This window comes from Patagioenas fasciata, chromosome 5 (genome assembly GCF_037038585.1).
Source record: "Patagioenas fasciata isolate bPatFas1 chromosome 5, bPatFas1.hap1, whole genome shotgun sequence".
In the NCBI taxonomy this organism is placed as follows: Eukaryota; Metazoa; Chordata; class Aves; order Columbiformes; family Columbidae; genus Patagioenas; species Patagioenas fasciata.
This window is the reverse complement of record NC_092524.1, coordinates 2,013,732-2,031,036: the sequence shown is the minus strand read 5'-3', so window position 1 is coordinate 2,031,036 and position 17,305 is coordinate 2,013,732. Positions and strand designations below refer to the sequence as shown.

The following is a 17,305-nucleotide window of genomic DNA, read 5'->3' as shown; positions in this document are numbered from 1 at the left end:
TGGAAGACTGGAGGTGAGATGGAAGTGGGGCAGGAATCTGGCAGGGGGAAAATGAGTTGTCCTTGCTGAAGTGTAGAACGTGGGATGGCTGGCATGGGCATCCTAAACTCCCTCTGCAGTTGGTGGAGATGAAGGTTCTCTCTGTTAACTGTAGAGGGAGCCTGGACATCTCTGCCTGCTCTGGCTGTCCTGAAGCTTAATGAGCTGAATCCCACCCTTGCAAGTGCTGCCCAGCATGTTTTTTTATGCCAGCCCAGTGCACACCAGTTCCTGCCTGGCCCCTAAGCAGAAGACCAGCATCCCACTACCATGCATGAGATCTCACTGTGATGTTTGCTGCTTGTGTAAATTCAGAGGTTCTGGCACCAGAACAACTAGTCCCAAGTGCTTTACATGTGAGATTTCAGCAGTGGCATCAGGAAGGTTGCTGGGTTGTGTGGGAGCCAAAAAGGGGGTGTCACAACCATTCGGCTCACACCAGGACCTCCTTCCCTGCCTTGGTCCTGTCGTGGCTGTGCGTGGGACCACAGTGGCTTTGGTGAGCCCAGTACAACCCAACATCTCACAGGTGCCCAGCCACGTGTGAGCTGTGCCCTCACCAGGCAGACAAGAGATGCTTGAGCTTCCAAGGACAACCTGGGGGTAGCAGAAGAGGGGGTTACTGTGTCTCTTTCATCTCTACTCATGTCTCCCACCTTTCTGCTGTAGGTGGATTTGATTGACTGGGTTGATAACATGTGGCCCAGACACCTGAAGGAGAGTCAGACAGAGTCTACGAATGCTATCCTGGAGATGCAGTACCCAAAGGTGCAGAAGTAAGTGACCTCCTGAGCTGTTCCAGTAGCGGCAGGCAGCAAAGCATCTCTTGCGAGAAAACTGCCCAAGCGAGAAGCATTTTGCACCAAGGGGGAGTGGGAGAAACAGTCTCCGTGTTTATTACAGCGGGTGACACTTGTAAGGACACCACAGTGAGTTATTTAAGCCCACACAGAGTGGAGGGGTCATCGTGTGGCTTTTAGGAACTCGCTGCGCTTTGGCGAAACTCTTGGTGTTCATCACCTTGAGATCCCTGGAGTCGGTTGAGCTCCTTGGTGCTGCCTGTCCTGTAGGCCAAACCCATGATGGGGGTTTCTAGAGCTGCTGGCTGTGTGAGGATGAAAGTTCTCCTCTTCCCTGGGCTAGATCTTTTTGTGGGGATGTGATATAAATGCAAAATGAGCTTTCCTGCAAACCACCCCCTGCTGCAACTGAAGTGCTCAGCGCAGTGTTGTTGGCTCCTGGCACTGCTCTGAGCCACTGGCCTGGCTTTGGGCAGCCCCTTCCCTTTGAATATGCTGTATCTGCTCTAAAATGTGGATCACTGCTTGTTTTCACCTTATTGTCATCTTGTTTTCTGCCAGGTACTGTTTGATGAGCGTCAAGGGCTGCTACACAGATTTCCACGTGGACTTTGGTGGCACTTCTGTGTGGTACCACATCCACCGAGGGGGAAAGGTAGGACAGTCCCTGTTGGGAAAGTTACAGACACTTTAGGAGAGCAGCTTTTAGTCCACTTTCTTATCAATCTTTGAAGATGCAGCTCCCAGACAGTGAACTGAAGTCTGCCCACCCTAAAGTTGTGTATCTGTGGTTCTTAGAAGTAGTTTAGGCCCTCAGAAGTCCACCAGGCACAGACTGAAAACCCGTGCTGTAGAGACGGTGCTGAGAGAACCTTATAAAAGGCTGAATGATACAGAATAGAATTATAGAATCATAAAATAATCCAGTTCTTCCAGTGCCTTGGGCTTCTGGTTTCGGATGAGAAATAGCTCTGAAACAGTGTCAGATTTGAGGTGCTTGTCTGGAGTCGCTTCTTGTAGCTGATTTCAGCCCAAGATACAAAAACTGAACCCCAGGCTCCATCAAGTTGCAGTTTGGTTGCAGACCTCGTCTGAGTGCGGTATTTCTTCCCTGATGGGTGGCTTGCAGTTATAATTGTGCAGGGGTTTCCCTGTGCCAGGCATCTGTGACCACAGCCGCATGTTGTACTGGAACCTGGTTTGGAAGAATTCTGTCTGGAAGGGGCCCTTACATTCAAGTTTTTGGTGCTGTGGTTGTCAGCTCTGCTCTGATCAGGAAAACCTTGTGCGGCTGTCTGGAGAGGGCAGCGATGCACACAAATTGTATCATTTTACATTTGGATCGATGCAGTCAGAGCAGCGAAATCTGGTGGTAGCTCAGTTTAGTGTTATTAGGAAAAGATAATGTGGAGGAAAGTATCCTGTAGCTCAGAATTTAGCAAAGGCAGGTCCCACCTCTTGCCCAGTGAAATGCACCTGGCTCCTGACAACCCTTGGCAGCAATTAGAAGAGACTTCACTGCTTCTCATAAAAAACATCAGACATCTAGGACTGAAGTAATAAAGGAGCCAGGGGATAAAAAGGCTGCGGTGCGTGAACATCTCCTGAGAAGGAGCCTTGGGCAGCGTTAGGATAAGCAGCTCTGACTTAGACTCAGTTTGGGGAATGCAGCAAACTCTGTCCCACCTGAAGAATCCTGGGCTTTTCACCCACCTTTCCTTGTGAAGGAGATGTAGCTGCTGGACTTGCCCAACAATTCTGATGGTTTGTGGATCCAGTTTTTTGGACAAGATGACAGTCTCCAAAGAGCCCACCTGGGGGTGGGTATCTGCTTGCCACCTATTGTGTGGAGCCAGACAGGTGCAAATCTCTAGTTCAGTTGTAGCTCTTACTAACATGACAGAAATACGCAGGTAAACGTCTCCTTTGCTTCTAATACTCTGATATCTTTGGGCTCTATATCTTGACACTGATGTAAATAATCCCAAACTCTACCTGTGGTACTTAGTGTGTCAAGTTCGGGAAAGAACCTCTCTCAGTGGTTTTCCTTCTCAAATGGGACAGCTGTTCAGGTCACTTTACTGGGAATTTCTGCAGATTTGCATCCTCTGTGGATGCGGAGAGGAAGAGGTTTAGATGTCTGGAGAGGAAGCAGGACAGGTTTGGAAGAAGTCAGTTAGCTGTTAACTATTATACAATGACTTACATACATGTGTTGTCTTTATTTGCAGATCTTCTGGCTGATCCCTCCTACGCCCCAGAACCTGGAGCTCTACGAAAACTGGCTTCTCTCAGGGAAGCAGGGAGACATTTTTCTTGGGGACAGAGTGTCAGAGTGCCAGCGCATCGAGCTCAAGCAGGGCTACACGTTTGTCATCCCCTCAGGTACCGCAGGGTGGGAGGTGCATCCCAACCTTTCCCAGGGTTGTGGCAAGAGACTGAAACTTCTGGGACACAAGCAGAGTCAGAACAGGCAGGATTTAGTTTTCTCCCTCTTGAGTAACTGGAAAAGGGAGATGTGATGTGGCTCCATCTTCTTACCAGCTCCAAAAATGTGGCTGTTGTGGCACTGTGGATTCAGCCCAAGCGACAGGAAAGCTGTGACTGGCTCACATCATGCTTGATCAGTTATTAAAGATGATTTTCACAGAGCCTGTCTCTCGTGAAATCTCTTTTCAAATTATAAAGCAAGGAAGGGAAGCCAGTGTGCGAGTTTAAGGAGCAAGGTGACTGCTATGGACATGAGGACTGACAATGGAACAGTCTGTGTGTACTGGAGACAGGAGAACTGGAAAACAGAGCAAGAACTGGATGTTGGAAAATGCTGGAACTCAGTAGGGAGCTGGGAAGCAGGAACACAGAGAGACTTGCAGGTAACTGCGGGCACGAAGAGGATACTGGCACATTTTTCTACCATGGGAGAATGTGAGGCCAGATCCACAGGTGCTTTTAGGTGCAGACAGGGCTGTCTCTAGCTCTTAGATGGATCAAGTGAGCTGGGTATTGAGTAATTCAGTAGTGATGCTTCAGGAGGGGTGGACATTGTTGCTGTAACACAGAAATGTCCACTCTCCTCAAAGAGTTAGAGTCTGTGAGCCCATCTTACCCCCCTGCTGCTGCATAAGAGGTTGCGAAGGAATCCAATTAGTAGGGACTGTCAGTTCGGAAACCTCGACCTCCCCTCATTGCTCAAAGGACTCCTCAAACTCTGCTTTCCCTCCAAGGTTGGATCCATGCTGTGTACACTCCCATGGACACGCTGGTGTTCGGGGGCAACTTCTTACACAGCTTCAACATCCCTATGCAGCTCCGGATCTACAGCATTGAAGACCGGACACGGGTAAGGACCTGCGGGAGGACATGGTGTCCTGGGACAGTGGGGAGGATGCAGCCGAGGGTGGGAGGTCTCACCCCATTGACAAATTTCTCCACCTCCAGCTGCCTGTAGGTGAGATGTCCTAGTCTGCTAAACCTACAGGTGCGAACTTGGGCAGGGGGACAGCCTGCAGTGTGCACCGAGGCGTGTGACGTTCCTTTGTGCTCTCCTCAGTCTCTGCTGCTGCTTGGTGTTGGTCTTAGACCTTGGTGTTGGTCTTAGATGACCAAAACTAAAGGCTTCCTGAGGTCTTGAGCAGAAAATGCAGTTGTCAAGTGAGTGCTCTCGCTTGTTCCTCGTGGAGATTTGGGTCCTGCAGTGCTCAGCACCTTAGCGGAGCCTCAGGACACGTCTGGACTGTGACGGATGGACTGTTGACCGCTCCAAAGCAGTTCAGGGTGCAGCAGCGGGACCTGTGGGTTGGCACTCGGATATCAAACAGTCATCCAGAGCGGATGAGACGTAGGACGATGATGTGTGTGCCCGGTCCCTCTGGGCAGCGGAGCCTCAGGAAGGTGTGAGGCAGGCGGCAGGGTCAGGGACATCTTCTGTCTGTGCCCGAATTGTCATCGCCGAAGTGACAGAGCCCTGATCATGCTCAGCTAAATAGCTGAACTCTCTTAATAGACCAACCCTTTCCTTTCAAACACTGTCAGATGCTGTGCTGGGGTTTGAGAAGAGGTCTTGAACTTCAACCAAAACCTTTTGTGGCATCTGCAGCTTTTTTTTCTTGTACTAATGAGATGGAGGGCTGTGGGGGAAGAGCTGCAACCCTAACAAAGAAAAAAATGAAACGTTAATGGCTTGCAAATGAGTAGTGCCTGGTCTCTGCTCTGCCTCGTGATAATATTCATCTGCAAGGAGAATTACATCAGGCTGCCAGGAGCAGGAATGGTGCTGTTATACACGGGCATGCGTTTCCTGGCTCTCAGAGGGAGTTGCTCTGGTTTGAGGCTGCAGAAATAAGAGCTATTGCTGTGCAGCCCTGCGGCAAAGGAGGCCTGAGCTGATCCCCTGCCTCTTTTGCAGGTCCCAAATAAGTTTCGTTACCCCTTCTATTACGAGATGTGTTGGTACGTGCTGGAGCGCTATGTCTACTGCATCACCAGCCGCTCGCATCTGACCAAGGACTTCCAGAAGGAGTCGCTCAGCATGGGTGAGCCCCCTGCACTGCCTGTCCAGCCCTTGTTCCTTCCTCATGTGTATCAAAGTGGTTTCTTGCACCCTTCTGCTGGGATCCTCTCGGGGGGGCCAGGGGAGGACTGTGTGGGAAGAATTCCGGACCATCACTTCCCTACTTTCACAAGGTGGTTTCTTTGGGTATTTCCTCCCTTTTCGCTGTTTGTTGTACTGAGCAGGCAGAGTTGCAGACTGGCCAAAGGAGGTGCAATTTACTACTTTTTCTTTGAGCAAGAAGTCAAAACTAGCTGGACTTTTGCTTCCTCCTTCACCGCTGCAACAGCCCAGGTTTCTTGCAGCTGCAAAACCAGCACAGAAGCTCCTGGCCTTGCTGGTACATGCAAAATGTTTAGCAGAAGAGGAGGAGGGTAGCTGCAGTAACCACTGCTGCAGGGCAGTGATGCTTTCATGCTGATCAAGACCCTCCTGCACACAGAGTTTAAAGTGCTCTTGAGTTTATGTGCAAAGGAGCACAGGGAGGAATGTTTGGCCTCCTTAGAGTTAAAGCATCTCGTTCAGGAGATGATTTCTTACAGGGACCCTTCTGTGGGGTGGGAGAGAGCTGGATGATCTCTTGAGGCAAATCTGTCCTCACTGCCCTAAGAGGCTGTCAGTCCTGTCTCCTGGGCCCCTTTCCTCACAACCACAACCTCTTTGGGGCTCCCAGTTCCTGTCCAAGGGGCTCTAGGAGAGGCACACGGCTCCTTCTCCTGGGGTTCTCTCCAGATCTCTCCCAGCACTTGGTTTTGCTCTGTCTTCCTCCTGCCTGGGGGCCTCTGGTGCCTCATCACCCTTGTACCACTGAGCAGCGTGGGTGGAAAGCAGTGAAGAGAGAGGAGAAAGGAAGTGAGCAGAGATAGCTCCCTTCCCTATTAGTGTCAGGGAAGGGTGCTTTATTGTGCACACTCAGGCTTGGAGACCTCACTGTCACCTAGTGCATCCATGTCCTCTTCTCTCCCATCGTGACAGTGGGATCAAGGTCCCAAGTCACTCGCAGGACCAGACGGCTGGAGATCCCAAGACAAAGCCAGGTTGGATGGGGCTCTGAGCAACCTGATGTAGTGAAGGATGTTCCTGCTCATGGTGGGGGGTGGACTAGATGATGTTTAAAGGTCACATCTAACCCAAACCATTCTAAGATTCTGTGAAATGCTGTCCAGGGCTTTGCTCTCTCCTCCTCTGGGAGGTTTTCCCATGTTATGTGCTTCATGTTCCCACAAAACAAGCCAGGAGTGGGAAGGGGTTTTAGCTGTTCTTTTCCAGCCCCTATGTGCCCCATCCTCTCTCGTTATCCCTGTACGTACCTGTTGCTCCAGCATCTCTGGCGACTGGGGGGATTTCTCTAGAAACCAAATGCCTCCTGTGAGTGATTGGCCACTGTGGTGTTCTCTCTTTCTCCATCACGGCAGATATGGAGCTGAGCTCCTCAGACTCAGTGAACATGGAAGAAGAGGAGGAGGAGGAAGACGACGAGGATGCAGCAGGGAAGGAACCCAGGCGACCGGTCACCAGACGGTCCATTCTCACCAGCCCCATCGCCAACGGTGCCAATGTGGACTATGACGAACTGGGCAAGAGCTGCCGGAGCAGCCTGCCGGGTCTGAAGAAGACCCCGTCTATTGACTCTTCCGACTCCAGCCGGGGCTCCCAAAACGGCCAGGCCTGGGAGCCAAGCGGGGGCAGCCCGCGCAAGAACAGGAAGGTGCATCTGACGCAGTTTGAGCTGGAGGGGCTGCGCTGCCTCGTGGACAAACTGGAGTCGCTCCCCCTGCACAAGAAGTGCGTTCCCACCGGCATCGAGGACGAGGACGCCCTCATCGCTGACGTCAAGGTACGCGAGCGGGAGGAAGCTGTGAGTGCTGCCGTTTTTCGGGACCGTCGGGGCGTATCCGCTTTATTCCAGCATCAGAGGTGGAAAAGCATTTCTCCATGGGGAAACTTGCGCTTGACCTTATCCCCATCCTGGGGCGAAGGGCTGATGTGTCTGCAGATTTGGTGTCCTCTTCTTCTACATGAGGCAAATGTTGCACCAGCTGATGCTGAGGGACAGGCTTGGATTTTGAGTTGGGGCAGTAGCTGCTCCCAGCCAGCGTGGCTGAGACCTCTCTGTGTCCCTTATGGGCGTCAGTGCAAGATGTGCTCGTTTGCAGCTCGTTGCCAGTTCTACCTGTGGACACCTTGAGCTGCTGGACACTGGGACAGTTGGAGCCCTTTCCCTGTTCCAGATGCCTTTGGCCGTGTTCAGGTTGTTTGACCTGAGGTTATATGTGTGTTTTTTATTTTCTTTTCCCCCTACTCTGCTTTAAACTCAGAGCTGTATCTGCCAGGCCTGTTGAGTTGGCTCTATGAGCTTCAGGGTTTTAGCCCTTCCAGCACTGAAGTGAGAATATCAGCCTCACTCTGTTGCCCAAAAGTCCATTTTAGTCCCTAAAGCCACCATCACCTTTCTCTCCCAACCTTGTTGCTGCTGATCTGTTCGGTGCTTGTCTGTATGAAACCTCACATCCAGACACAACTGTGGGTGTTGTGCTGTTGTGTTTCTTTTCCAAGCGCCGATTTTTTTTTTGGTAAATTGGGTGTTCTGCTGTGTCTGGAGCAGAGGACACAGCTCTGGGATCCCAGGGTGAGCTGTTGTTTCATGCCAAGCTCTGGTGGAGCTCGGCTGAAGAAGTGGATGCTGTTAGGGGACTGTAATTCTGGTTTTTTGTGGCTTTTTCGTGTGTGCCGTGGCCTTTATTGTGCAGTGCGTGGGGTGGCCTTGGCCTCACCATGGACCGTATGATGCTCTGGAGAAAACTCAGTCTTTGAGCTGTGTGTGCTGAGAAGGCGAGGCTGGTGTCATGCGGTGGGTATTTCAAAGGCATTCAAGGTTGTCAATGTTCTGCTGGGTTTTGAGACCTCTTCAAAGGACCTGTTACATTCTGGAGCTGCAGGACGTTTGTTCATGGTGACCCTGTGTCTGGTTGCGGGTGATAGTCCCTGCAGTCAGGTCAGAAAAACAGCTTCCCTGAAGGATTTACTCCTTAAAGCTGGTTGTCCTCTGAGGTTCAGAAGGATCCTGAGCTGCAGGACACTGTCCCACAGCGGCTGGTGCTCCAGGGCATCCTGGAGCCACCAAAATCCTCAGTCATCAGACTGCAGCATCTGGAGAGCACAGGGCAAGTTTGGCAACCACAGCAAACTTTGAAAACTTGCATTTTCCATCAAGGTGGTGGAACTGGGAGGTGGAGGTTGGCTTATAAAACCTGAAAAGGGGTGAGGTGTTTTGAGCTAAACCTTTTAACCGATCTGCTCACTGAACAACCCAATGAGTGAAGGTTTCATTTTCATTATCAGCACCTTGTATGGAGAACACCTTTGTTTGTTTAAGTCAGGAGAAGTTGTTACCAGGCTAAAGGCGTGAAGTGGCCGTCCACACATCCGCAATTCATGATGTGGGGTACAGATCCTATTTTGGTTGTGTTTCCTTTGTAAGCTTGGGTACAAATCCCTCCTCTAACAGCTTCTGTGTCATTGCACAACTGCACAGAACACAGTCCCACCCTGGCTGTGTGTAAGCTCAGCTCTTCCCTTCGCCAGGCTTGTCCTGATGCTCCTGCCCAGCTCTTGGAGACTTGACCCATGTAGAGCTGCCACCCAGGCCTGGATCACTTCTCTTCATCCATTTCCCACCGAATTAGGTCATGAACCAGCCTGGGGTCTGACCAACATGACCATCGGGAAGGACTCGCTCTAGAGAAGCGCAGAACCGATGTGTCTTCAGTGCTTTGGTGCCGTCACAACGTAGCCGTGTTCGGTTAGGCAGGTGCTGTATTGTGTAAGGCTTTTGTGGCTGTGGCCTCTGTGTTTATTTGGGATCAGAACGTGGCATTTTCTCATCGTAGAGCCCAGACCTGCAGGTGGTGACCTGGCAGCTCGATCTACCCGTCACACCAAATGTCCCACCAGCGTCCCCAGGCACGGAGCAGGAAAATTCTGCCTCTTCCCATAGCCTCTTGTGTGGCGATTGTGACTTGGGGAGGCCTGTGTGTTGGGTCACGCGAAGAAATCCCCTTCTGGGTCCTTTCATGACTTGAGCCTGGAGCTGTCACATGGTGGGATGTGACAAATATGTTCGGCTTTGATGACAGAGAAGATGGGTGGATGTGACAAAGATGTTCTTCCAGCTCCATGGCGGGACTGTCAGTCCACTGAGACTGCGTAAACCCATCCTGTGCCAGGCAGCTTCAGTAAGAACAACGTGTCACCACCTCTGTGTCTCCTTAACCTTTCTAGCTTTGCCTCTCTTTGAAAATCTCCTGATGACACCACGTCGCTGCTGTCTGAACTGGTGACAGAAAGCTGCTCCAGCGGCTTCAGTGGGAGAGCCCACAGAAATCAAAAGGCTCCCGGTCCTGCACAAAATGAGGCTGAGACGTTGCCTTGTAGTGCTGATGTCTTGCTGAAAAATCTCCGTGTGTTTGGTGATGCCACCATGCATGGGCTGGACTGGGGCTGTTGGAAGGATCGTTGGCAAAGAGGGAACTTCTGAGAGGTCCCGTTGTCTTTTGGCTGCTTCTGTCCATCACTTCTGGCCCCTGGTTTCCATCATTTTGACTTCAGAGGAGCAGGATGGTCCGTGAGACCCTAGAGCTGTCAGACCTGCCCTTGGCTGACCGGTGGGGAGCTGAGCCCACGTTTGGACCGTGTCACCAACAGGTTCTATTCGGGCTCTGCCTGGAGGTGTTGAAGCCTCAAGCATTGTAGAAACAAAAGGAGCTTCTCCTAGAAGTGCAGATTGTGTTTCCAGGACCACATCTGAGAGCCTGTGGTCTGGCATCTGGTGTGCTGGGTCTCTCCATGATCAGAACCATCTTCTCCCTCCTCTGCAAACATCTGGCCTGCTCCTCCTGTGGGTCCCGTCTGCCTGAAATGCTCCCGTCTGATGTGCTTGACCTTGGCAATGTGACGGATGGCAACGTGTCCCCAGCGTGAGATCCCAGGGGCCCAAGGATGTTGTTGACAGTTCAATGGGTGACAAACCCAGGTGTCTGGTCACAGTGTCCCCGTGGCTTCCTGGGCTCTCTGGGGACCTGGAGGACAAAAGCCAAGGTTGCCTGCAGATGCTTTGCTCTATTTCAAGAGTTTCCCCTATTTTTGTTGCGGGGTTCTGTAGCTGGGTTTTGGAGGCGGGGGTCTCATGAAGCTGCGGCTGGTTGGGGACCCTTTGCTTGGCCCGGTGTGGGTTTGTCCCCCTCTAGTGGCGAGGTCACCGGTGGCTTTGGGACATGGGCTGCTCCCAAACTTGCCGGGACGTTTGTCAGGGAAGGGTCGTGCATCCAGGTGGGGAAGGTGCAGGTACAATCACTGCGATCCCATGTTTTTGGGGGGCTCATCCCCCTTGCATTGATTAAAAGCCGTTTCTCATTATGCCAGTCTCCTAGATCCACTTGGGTTTCTGCTGGAGGATGAACCCCAAAACCCACCTCGGAAAAGACAAAAGGGAGGGGATGGGGAGGCTGGGCTGGGGTCGGGGCTCTCCCGGGGGACCCCGGCCTCTCCGCTGGCGGGGGCAGCGGGAGGGAGGACGGTGGGTCGTGCCGCCCGGCCCCCTGCGCCAATCCGCACCGCGCCAGCCGGCCGTGCCGGCCCCTCCCGGCTCTGCAGCAGAACGGCTCTGCCCTCCCTGCTCGTTCGCTCGCTTTTTTTTTTCTCTCTCTCTCTTCTGCCATCTTCCCGTTGCAAAGCATTGCTGGGAACCGCATGTGGGTGACGCAGCAGCATTGTTTCAAGCTCAGGAAGCCGCTGCCGCCGCTGCCCAAGGGCTCGGGAGGAACACGCGGTTGCCGGCGCGGTTGCCGGAGCAGGGGAGAAGCGGGGGACGCTCGGGGTGGGGGGTGCGTCCGCTCCCCCCGCCATGTCCCCGAAGACCAGGGCTCCGGTTAGGGTCCGCTCAGCCTGAGCCAACCCCTGGAGGTGTCTGGGGGAGAGGGGGCCCCCCCCCAAACCTCGCAGTGAAACAAAGAGGGCTCGGCAAACTTCGCCCCCGAGTCTCGGCAGCTCCAGAGGTGCAAGGTCAGGCAGTTGGCAGCGCTCGCGGGACGGGGAGGGCGACGCTCCGGACACAGCCGGGGTGGGAGGGGACCGCGGGGGGACCCTTGTTTCCCTGGAGGGGTCCCCGGAGGGCGCTTGGACTCGCCTACCCCGTCTTTGGGGCGCGCTCGCCGGTGCCGAGTTCCTGCTGGCCGGGGACACATGCGGTGTGTCCTCAGGGTCCGCCTTGTCCCCCCAGCCACAGCACGAAGGGTCACAGAGGACATGGGGCTGTCACCCACCCCATCACCGAGCCAGGTGCCCCCCCATTTCCTTGTCCCCCCACCTCAGAGCACGCTGGAGCCCCCGCGGTGCCCCGGGCAGGGGGAGGCTGCAGTTCCCTGCCCGCACGGATCTGTGTCTTTAAACCCCCAGCCCCTGACCTTTCCTTTCGGCGTGTGCTCCAGGGAGGCGGAAGGGCTGTAGGCAGCACGCTGCGCTGCCGGGGAGCCGAGGGACGGCCGCGCTTCCTGCAGCCGCCCACAGAGGGTGGGGGAGCCCCAAAAAGCCGCGCAGGGCTGGGGCGCTCACCCCGGGGAGCGGGCAGCCCCGCAGGGGACACAGCCGGTCCCTGGTCCTGCCTGGCAGCGGGAAGCAGCACGCGTGGGGATGCTGCCGGCGTAGCCATGGCAACGCCGAGTAAATAAAGCACCTTTGCAACCGGCAGATTTCGGTGGGGAGGGGGCTGTGATGGAGAGGGGTAAAATGGCAGTGAGGGGAGTGCAAGGAGCACCCCTATCCACCAAAAGCCAGGGCGCCTGTTGTGCTGTAGGGCAGTGTGTCTGCATTTGGTGCTGAGGGATGTTTTGTGTCAGAGTCAAAGCCAAACCCCCAAAAGCGCAGAGGAGCAGCTCTTGGCTACCCGGCAGCTTGCACTGGGCACCCCATCAAGCCCCACTGCCCCTCCAGCCACCCCCTCCCTGAGGGAACATGGAGGGACCCTTGAGCTTCTTCCCCTGTAAATCCCCCCAAATTCCAAAAGCTTGGCGCTCTCCCCCAGCTGCCGCGCAGCGCGGGGCCTCGGGGCTGAAACGCAGTTGATGAAAGCGCTCGGGGAGATCGACTCGACGGAGCTTGTCTGTCTAACGTGGGGAAGGATCGTTGCTCGTGGGTGTTGGGGAGGGCTCCTTCCCAGCTGCGTTGGAAGCGTGTTGGCCTTGGCATCTGCTTGGAGCCTTGTTTCGCTCTGCTCACACCTGTGCTTTTTGTCTTTTGTTAATTTTTTCCTCCTCTCTCTCTCTCCATTAGCTGCTGCTAGAAGAATACGCAAACAGCGACCCCAAACTGGCACTTACAGGCATCCCCATCGTCCAGTGGCCCAAGAGAGATAAGGTAGGAGCTGCGAGGAGGGGACCTGGGTGGATATCACATGTGGTTGAGCTGGGAACCTGCCCTGGCCCACATCACCATGGTGGAGATCTCCCACCACACCGGTTACCCCAGCGGTAACTGGGTCAACCCCAGCTGCTCCGTGTTCTCCAGCCCCTCATTTGTGCTCAGAGATGGAGCTCTGCAGTTTTGGAAGAGCTGATCCTCTAACCAGCTCTCTCCTCCTGGGGGTCTCTACCTACAGCTAGCAGCCAATTTCTTAGGAAAGGGACCTTTTGGTGTGTCCCTGGTGTGTGACCCAGGGCCCAAAGCTGGGCCCGGGCTGAGCTCGTGGGGCAGAGTGGGGCGAGGAGCGGGTGCACCGGCCGGACTTCCCCTCCGCAGGCTGCCGTCCCCCAGCCGCCAGGACGGATCCTGCAGGTCACAGCTTCCTTCCTGTCAGAGATGGGCTCTCGGGCAGGCGTGTGGGGAGAGCAGGACCCCATGGCGCTGGGAAGGGTGGGCGACACGCCGTCTGCGTGTTAGGAGGCAGACAAGCCTCTTGGAGGTGCCTGTTTGAGCAGCAAGAGCATCTTGGGCAGCTTTTCTGGGAGAAGAGACTTGGAGATATCTGCACGCTTTGGGTGCAGCACCCAGATACTTGGTGCATCTGAGCTGAATGCAGCAGTTCGCTCATCTCACACCATTTCCCTCTCTGTTTCTGTTCCCAGCTAAAGCTCCAGGCCCGGCTGAGGGTGCGCCTGCCCACCATCCCCATCACCAAGCCGCACACCATGAAGCCAACCCCTCGCCCGACGCCCGTCAGGTCCACGGTCTCTCCCATCGTGTCGGGCGCCAGGCGGAGGCGGGTGCGGTGCCGAAAATGCAAGGCGTGCATGCAGGGCGAGTGTGGCATGTGCCACTACTGCAGGGACATGAAGAAGTTTGGCGGGCCTGGCCGCATGAAGCAGTCCTGCGTCCTTCGGCAGTGCTTAGCGGTGAGTCTACGGCTTGGTTCTTTCCTCAGAAGTGATTCTGTGTGGCGGATCAGGGCCAGGGAGAGGAGGACAAGGACAGAGTTTGATTTCTGGGGGATAGTTGGCCCCATCCCCATCATTCAGGTGGAGAGGAAGAGGAAAGGAGGAAGGCTGTGTCACCTTGCCCTGGTTTCACCCTTGCTTTCCTTTGTAGCCCAGGCTGCCTCACTCGGTCACGTGTGCACTTTGTGGGGAGGTGGATCAGAACGAGGACTCGCAGGACTTTGAGAAGAAGCTCATGGAGTGTTGCATCTGCAACGAGATCGTTCACCCCGGCTGTCTGCAGGTGAGCAGCGCCAGGCACAGGGGACTCGGCCGTGGGGAAGGGCTCCTGCTCACCGCCCTCTTCTCTTGGCAGATGGATGGGGAAGGGCTGCTCAACGACGAGCTCCCCAACTGCTGGGAGTGCCCCAAGTGCTACCAGGGTGACGACACAGAGAAGGGCCAGGTACGAGACAAGCCGCACCGTGGCAAAGTGGGACGCATGTCCTCCATCCCGCTGCTGAAGGAGAGCTGGTGTTCAGTGAGAGTGGGCTGGAGGGCAGGCAGGCGCCAGTGTGATCCAGGGGACCAGTTGGGCAGTGACCAGTGAGCGCGGAGATTGTTGGGGGGTGCAGTGCAGCAGCGCTTGGGGGGGTCTGGCAGCTTTCTGCTACAGTCCGGTCCCCTTTTTGTGAATGAGGAAGGAAAATATTGGTTGCTGGTGTGAGTGGACACTGGTGATACTGGGCACAGCTGGTGTTGCCCTGGGGTTGGGGGTTGTGTTCCCAGCCTCCCATGGCTCCATCCCCGCTAACCTGTGGCCCCGCTTCCCCGCAGAAGCGGAAGGTGGAGGAGAGCGACGACGACACGGCGCAAACCAAGGTGCTGCGGCCCCTGCGGAGTTGCGAGGAGCCCCTGACCCCCCCGCCCAACTCACCCACCCCCATGCTGCAGCTGATCCACGACCCCGCGTCCCCGCGCGGCGTGGTGACGCGCTCGTCCCCGGGAGCCGGCCCCAGCGACCACCACAGCGCCAGCAGAGACGAGCGCTTCAAGCGGCGGCAGCTCCTGCGGCTCCAGGCAACCGAGAGAACCATGGTGAGGGAGAAAGAGAACAATCCCAGTGGCAAGAAGGAGCTGTCGGAGGTGGAGAAGGCCAAGCTGCACGGCTCCTACCTCACCGTCACGCTCCAGCGTCCCACCAAAGACGTCCACGGCACTTCCATCGTCCCCAAGCTCCAAGCCATCACGGCCTCCTCCGCCAACCTGCAGCACTCTCCCCGTGTGGTCATGCGCCACGCGCCGGCACGGATGCCCCTGCGGGGCGGGGGGGAGGAGGAAACGGCTGCCGAGGAGGATGAGGAGGAAGAGGAAGAAGAGGACGAGAACGCGGAGGAAGGGGGGGCAGCCCGGCTCAACGGCCGCGGGGGCCGGGGGCAGGAGGGCGAGGAGAGTTGGATGCAGCGCGAGGTGTGGATGTCCGTCTTCCGCTACCTCACCCGCAGGGAGCTCTGCGAGTGCATGCGGGTGTGCAAAACCTGGTACAAGTGGTGAGTGTGGGGACATGTGGCAGTTTGGGGGACACAGCCAGGGACATGTCCTGACCCCTGGACAACCAGAGGGAAAAGGGGGACGGGACCCCCTGCCCAGAGCTGGCACTTGCGCTCGGACCCTGTATCCATCTGGTGCTGTTGACATATGTGCTCTGCTCTTTATTGTTCCTTTTCTGCCTTTCTCCTGTCCCCTCTGGGAGACTGTGCTGTCACCTGAGCACCTGTGTCCCCTGCTGTGTCCTTGCAAGGTGACGATGCCATTCGTGGTCCTTGCCCTTCCCTGCCTCCCATCCCGCCTTGGCCTCCCAGTTACAGGCAGCGGGAGGCGGGGATGGGTTTGCTGGCTGGAAACCCCTCGGGGGGGCCAGCAGAAGACAATGCTGGCACTGGGACAGCTGGGGATGGAGGGCTTGGGAACAGACGGGGACTGGAAACTGGGAGGTTTCTAACTGGGGACTGGAAACTGGGAGGTTTCTAACCGCTGAGCAGCGGGAATGGCACGATGGGAAAGGACCACTCACTTTGATCAGCGGCCGGTGGGAATGATGCGGTATGGGGAGCATCCCCCCACCTGCCACTGCTGTGGCACCTTCAGGGACATTGAGTCCTGGGTCTCCTGGGGGAGAGGAGGAGTTTGTGCCACCTCTGGGCTGTGTCGCAGCTCCTGCCGAGGCCGCAGGGTGGGACCAGGCTGCGTGTTTTCCTTGCTGGGAGTGAGGATGCTTACGATCTTTGCCCTGGTGGGAGGAGCACCCGGAAGGGGACATGTCCCATAGCTGCCACTCAGAGTCTTGTTACGTGGCAGCAGAACCCTGGCTGGGGCTGTTCTGGGCATCCCTGGGTGGCAGGACACCCCCAGCAACCTCCCAGATGTTCAGGGAGCCCAGGGCTGGGCTCCTCCCTGCAGTCGGGCGACCCGCCGATTGTCACTTGTCCCACGGGCCTCTCAGGATTCAACTTTCAGCCTTGTCCTTGTCCCCAGGTGCTGTGACAAGAGATTGTGGACAAAGATAGATTTGAGCAGGTGCAAGTCCATCACCCCCCAGGCGCTGAGCGGCATCATCAAAAGACAACCGGTCAGCCTCGACCTCAGCTGGACCAATATCTCCAAAAAACAGCTTACGTGGCTCGTCAACAGGCTGCCAGGTGAGCGGGGGCTGGCGAAGGGGCCCTGCGGCTGCCACCGGGCTGCTCCGGGGCTTCCTGATGGCTGGAGCGCAGCGAGAGATGGGCTCTGCACCCCAAAATCTCCGGGGTCTCATCACCTGGGAGCGATGTTTTTGCCTTCTGCTGTGTTAACCCCTCCTTTAGAGCACCTGGCTCCCTGTCCCACCCCAGGCAGGATGGGGAGCTGCTTCCTCATGTGCCTGCAGAAAAAACGGTTGAGGTTGAGACTCCTCGGAGCTGACAGAGCCTGTCTGACTTGTTCCCTCCCTCCCTTCTCCCGGCAGGCCTGAAAGACCTCATTTTAGCGGGCTGTTCCTGGTCTGCGGTCTGTGCTCTCAGTACCTCCAGCTGCCCCCTTCTCAGGACCCTCGATCTTCGGTGGGCAGTAGGAATCAAGGACCCTCAGATCCGGGATTTACTCACGCCGCCGACAGACAAACCCAGTAAGCTGTCGCCTGGGGTGATAAACCAAGCGCTGAGCAGGGAGGCGATGCCAGATCCCAAATGGATAGCCCACCTTCATCTTCTCTCCCTTTTTGCAGGTCAGGACAATCGCAGTAAACTCCGCAACATGATTGATTTCCGGCTCGCCGGCCTGGATATCACCGACGCCACGCTGCGGCTGATCATCCGCCATATGCCCCTGCTCTCCCGCCTCGACCTCAGCCACTGCAACCACCTTACGGACCAGTCGGCCAACCTCCTCACAGCCGTGGGCTCTTCCACACGCAATTCCCTCACCGAGCTCAACATGGCAGGTGGGTACGGTGCTCTGGGTGGCTGAGGAACCGT

At 55.8% G+C, this 17,305-nt stretch overlaps 1 protein-coding gene across 2 annotated transcripts in view; it reads left to right on the top strand.

Moving 5' to 3' along the window:
• KDM2A (lysine demethylase 2A) overlaps positions 1–17,305 on the top strand; it is a 41,503-nt gene that overhangs the window by 21,848 nt on the left and 2,350 nt on the right. Inside the window, exons 8-21 of one of the 2 annotated variants that reach the window (XM_065839191.2) lie at positions 709–815; positions 1,401–1,494; positions 3,071–3,224; positions 4,064–4,179; positions 5,245–5,371; positions 6,804–7,225; positions 12,715–12,798; positions 13,506–13,772; positions 13,966–14,097; positions 14,170–14,259; positions 14,631–15,343; positions 16,329–16,492; positions 16,798–16,956; positions 17,056–17,271. In XM_065839191.2, coding sequence (XP_065695263.1) covers positions 709–815; positions 1,401–1,494; positions 3,071–3,224; positions 4,064–4,179; positions 5,245–5,371; positions 6,804–7,225; positions 12,715–12,798; positions 13,506–13,772; positions 13,966–14,097; positions 14,170–14,259; positions 14,631–15,343; positions 16,329–16,492; positions 16,798–16,956; positions 17,056–17,271 — 2,845 coding nt within the window. Of the gene's footprint in view, positions 1–708; positions 816–1,400; positions 1,495–3,070; positions 3,225–4,063; positions 4,180–5,244; positions 5,372–6,803; positions 7,226–12,714; positions 12,799–13,505; positions 13,773–13,965; positions 14,098–14,169; positions 14,260–14,630; positions 15,344–16,328; positions 16,493–16,797; positions 17,272–17,305 lie in introns of both variants that reach the window. The other variant, XM_065839189.2, reaches the window with a different exon arrangement.